The sequence below is a fragment of the Conger conger genome, chromosome 5, assembly GCF_963514075.1.
Source record: "Conger conger chromosome 5, fConCon1.1, whole genome shotgun sequence".
NCBI lineage: Eukaryota > Metazoa > Chordata > Actinopteri > Anguilliformes > Congridae > Conger > Conger conger.
The window spans coordinates 14,311,409-14,316,082 of record NC_083764.1 but is presented as its reverse complement, the minus strand read 5'-3'; the positions used below and the strand labels follow the sequence as shown (position 1 = coordinate 14,316,082).

The window sequence follows — 4,674 nt, the reverse complement described above, 5'->3', positions numbered from 1 at the left end:
AATAAAAGCTACATACGGGAGTCTGGCTACAGACACCCTGTACATAGAAATTACGTGCACTGTGTACACAGGAGGCTGTGTCACGTTTCAGGTCTGTCTCGCCATGTTTTATGTTGATTTATGTTTATTTATGTTGTCTTAGTCACGTAGTGTCTTATCATGTATTATGTTGTCTAGGTTCGTCATGTTGTTTAGTTATGTTTCGTTACGATTTATTTTCTTGTCATGTTTAGTTATGTTTCGTTACGATTTATTTTCTTGTCATGTTTAGTTATGTCTCGTTACAATTTATTTTCTTGTCATGTCTAGTTATGTTTTCGTACGATTTTATTACCTGGTTATGTTGAGTGATTATCGTCTTAGTTTCGCTTTGTGTTATGTTTTGATGCATGTTTATTGTTACGTTAACTGGTCGTTGTTATGCATACACTTTTACATGTTTTTCCGCAAACCTTGCGTTCCGCCTTTTCTCTCTCTCTCTCTCTCTCTCTCGTTCTGTCATTCACTCCCCTAAGTGTTTCCATTTGTCTATTTACTAAAACTACTAATGCTAGATCAGGATTGGGTAGAGACTAAGAAACTAATCATGTGTTCATGTTACCTTACGTTTCTCGTGCATGTCATTTACTAATTTACTAATTCTAGGGCAGGATAGGTTTATTACTAACGATTACTAATCTCCTTGTTAAACTTGACATCCATCGCACCTGTTTTCCATTTCCTTGCTACGCTATAACTAATTGTCTACACCTGTCTACACCTGCATTTATAGCCCAGTCGCGCAACTGTTCACGGCAAAATTGTCTGCCTCTGTTTTCCACGCAACTCTTGAGCATTTACTGTTTTGATTACACGTTACGATCCAAGCCTGTTTACCGACCATAGCTTATTGATTTCTGTTTTGTGACCATCGTTTGTTTTTTGACTACGTCCTCGCCTACCGTTTTTGTACTTTTGCCCCGCTGATTGTTTCATGGTTTCGACTCCCGCTTCGCTTACGACTACGCCTCTGCCTGCCGTCGGCCTGTTCATCTGCCCCGCTCCGCTGACTGCTCTCCTGCTACCGGACCTCCCTGCACGTCTACCGACTACGAGATTGCCTCTTCCCTCGGCACCGTGCTTTTTGTTTGTTTTATATTTGTTTGGCTGGATCTTCGTGTATGGACTTTGCTTGTGTTTACTACGCTCCTGGGACTCGTCCCGAATAAAGCCCTAACGGGACTTTATTTAACTATTGTTTCAGAGTCGTGCATTTTGGGTCCAACCCCCACGCACCCGTCTCAGGCTGATTGCATTCTCCCAGATTGCTTAGTTTACTGTCCTTAAATCCAAAATCTGGCCTTTGATGTTAACCCTAAATATGGGTCACCCATCTGTAATTTGGAGCCACGCCTCCCCAGGAAACGCAGGGGGGTTGAGGCACATGGCTTTCACTGGGGCAGAGCTCCACACAGTTTCTCCTGGTTGGTTAACATGTCCAGGGTTTGCTGTTGCAGAAATAAAACCATTGCACCAGTCGCACTGAAACAATCAGAATAATACCAAACATGAATATGATCTAAACTGACTTTGTCATGAAACATCCAATGCTGTACACATCATTTAGTGACTGAGTAAAGAGGGAGAGAGCAATAAAGGGGGGTTCAGGAGAAGGTCAGGGCCTAACAGGCCGTGCCCTCTGAAACCTTCCCGTGCCATAAAGGATGTTGCCCCGTCGTAACGAGTTTTACGGCTGGAGGCCTGAGTCTTCCCCCACAGGCTCCTGCCCGTATGGGTGCGGAGATAGTGGGGGTTAATGGTGCATGCACCTGGGTTAAATTACTTTACAGCCACATATTCCACAATACCAGAGGAAGCCAGCAAGCTGACCAGCCCTGAGTGATAATGCCAGATAATAATTTTTTATTATTAATAATTTCCGTCTTACAGATGAATTCCATCTGAAAGGAAAAACCACAAATGTTTTATCTTTGTTTTGTTTTCTTGAGGCAATAGAGATTAGACATGTTTATGAATTCAGAAGTATTTTCATTTGATTTCAGTATTTGTATCACTTCCTGGATCTCAGGCAATTGTCTTATGTATTTTGCTCTTTTTTCAACTAATATATTTTCTGTCAACATTGTCTTCAAATGCATGTTCATTTGTTTTTCATTTGTGGTTCTTGTATGAAGAGGAGTTGTCAACCATTTCAAAAGAAAAACATTGAGGTCCGTAGAACAAGCGACCCAGATGCGAGACCAAGGCACAGATTTTATTCTTTATAAAATATGAAGGTCAGACAGGCAAGCAGATTCAGAATGGATAAGGCAGTTCATTGTACAAAGTCCATGAGTTTGGCAATGGGTCAAAACTCCAGCAAACAGGTATAACAAGGGTATTCCAAATCATAATCGTGATCACAGGTGAAGAGTCGATTACAAACAGGCTAATCAGACAAAAACTGAATTCGAAAACAAAAGTGGATATACAAAAACAGGTTGATAAACTACGGTTCAAAATCAGACAGACGGGATAAACAAAACGCGGAATTCAGGGGCGAAACGGGTGGTAACAAAGATCAGTTAGAAATAAACACTGGAGAGTATGGTCTTAACACATGACAATCTGGCGACGAACTGCACAAATAAAGGGGTTTAAATAACACAGGTAACAAGAGGGAATGGTAATCAGGTATGGGAAACAATTAGGAAGTGAAACACAGGTGAAACGAACAAATGAAGTGAACAAACTGACAGGGTGGCTACAGTGTGTACAGAGGTTACAAAAACACGGAAACGCTAACAACTTAGACACAATCTCGACAATGAAAAAAACAGAACCTGGCAAGTATAGCTTTATGACGTTCGCTCTTTTTCCAGTGAAAACCAATTTTCATCGTAATGTAGAATGTTTTTCTAATATATGAAATCACTGATTTACAAATTTGCTCTTGAGGAATTGGCTTGAAATATCTTACCAAAAATAAACATTCTGAATGCTTTCCTAAACCAACTATAGTAGAAAGCATAAATAATAGGATTACATGTTGAATTTAAATAGGTAATACAGAACAGTGTCTCAAGTAAAACAGGTGGAATGTAATAATTAATGAATGGATTAATTATGGTACACATATAAAAGGGTGTACAGCATGACAAGAATAGCCCCATAACAATTGCCAGGGTCTTTGTAGCCTTTCGCTCCTTGTTGCTAGATGATGTGCTGTTTTCAGATTGCGCATTCTTACAGGCAATGCTGTGAATAGACTGGGCTTGCTTCTGTGCAACACGGAAGATTTTTTGATACATGACCAACATAATGAACCCAGGTATATAAAAACAGATAATGCAAGATATTGCACTTGCTGTTTCAGCCTGAAAAAGAACACAACTTCCAACACAAGCAACATTTTCTTCATAAAAATCTTCACTGCCCAATAAGTTCAGCTCCAGAAATACAAACAAAAACGCACCAAAGGCACACACACTCCAACTGATCAGGATCATGATCACTGTGGCTTTAGTGGTGATCTTGGTCCGGTAGTGGAGGGGCTGACAAACTGCATAATATCGATCAATGGAAATGAAAGAAAGATTTAGCATTGATGCAGTGTACAGCATGCCATCAACACTCAAATGGAATTTGCAGAACAAATCTCCAAAATACCAGCATGATTCAATAATTCGCACCATATAAGGAGGTATGATGAAGCCTCCCATAAGGAAGTCAGTCACTGCCAGAGAGAGGATGAGGTAGTTGGTTGGAGTGTGCAGCTGTTTGAAGTGAGCAATGGAAATGATGACAAGGAGGTTTCCACACAAAGTTATAACAATAATGACTACAAAGAAAATATGCAGCAGAATCCGTATCATTGTTGGATAGATGATCTTCGGGCAAGACTTATTCACAGACTCATAACAGAAATATAAATCTTCAGTCATTTCAGGTTCACTGAAGTTCATTGTCTTACATTTTCCAATATAATGGTTTACAATAGATACAATATGCCTATCTATTTCAGGAAAAAGAAGCAAAATAAAAAGATGTGCCTTTGAGCAGGCAACCATTCATACCATATACATGGTATCTGCCGATATCCTCACTTGAATGAATATATGTTAATAAGTATCACTGATGCTAAAGTCATATATCACTGGCATAGCAGGATTTTCATCAGAAAGGTATTTCTTGTGTTTATATTTCTGCCTCTCACCTCAGAGTTCAATCACAATAATAATGGTGTCTCCATTTGGATCCTGCATTCCAAGTCAATAGTACATTCTTTCTTTTGTTTGAATAATTACAGTTTAATGTAGATTAAAATAAATATTTTAGTCAGTAGTCTGAAATATATCCAGGATTTCCCTCGGTCAGATGTTTTGTTGCAATGTGCAGCATCAGTGAGGATGGTTCTGTTATATACTGTTTGCTTGTCCCACAAAGCTTTAGTGTGACGCACTCACTGTGCTCCCTAAGCTCCTACAGCAGCCATCAATTGTTTTTGTTTTGTTTAAATGTTTCATAGTGAGAAAATGTCCTATGTATTTGGGCCATTTGTTTTTTCCCCACAGCTTGTTCATTGTGAGGGAGGGAGATTTAGCAATAGGGAAATATTTGTGCTTTTAACTGGACATTTCCATATTGTTATAAACATATGGTCTGTAAAGAGACATTGCCATGAATTCAGAAGAA

At 39.3% G+C, this 4,674-nt stretch overlaps 1 protein-coding gene across 1 annotated transcript; it reads right to left on the bottom strand.

The window, feature by feature from the left end:
* Window positions 1–2,918: 2,918 nt before the first annotated feature.
* Window positions 2,919–3,854, bottom strand: LOC133128252 (trace amine-associated receptor 1-like). Its single transcript, XM_061241631.1, has 2 exons — window positions 3,629–3,854; window positions 2,919–3,556 (listed from the first exon to the last, which is right to left on the bottom strand). Exons 1-2 carry the CDS (start codon window positions 3,852–3,854, stop codon window positions 2,919–2,921), a joined length of 864 nt encoding a protein of 287 aa, XP_061097615.1.
* Between the last annotated feature and the right edge of the window lie 820 nt (window positions 3,855–4,674).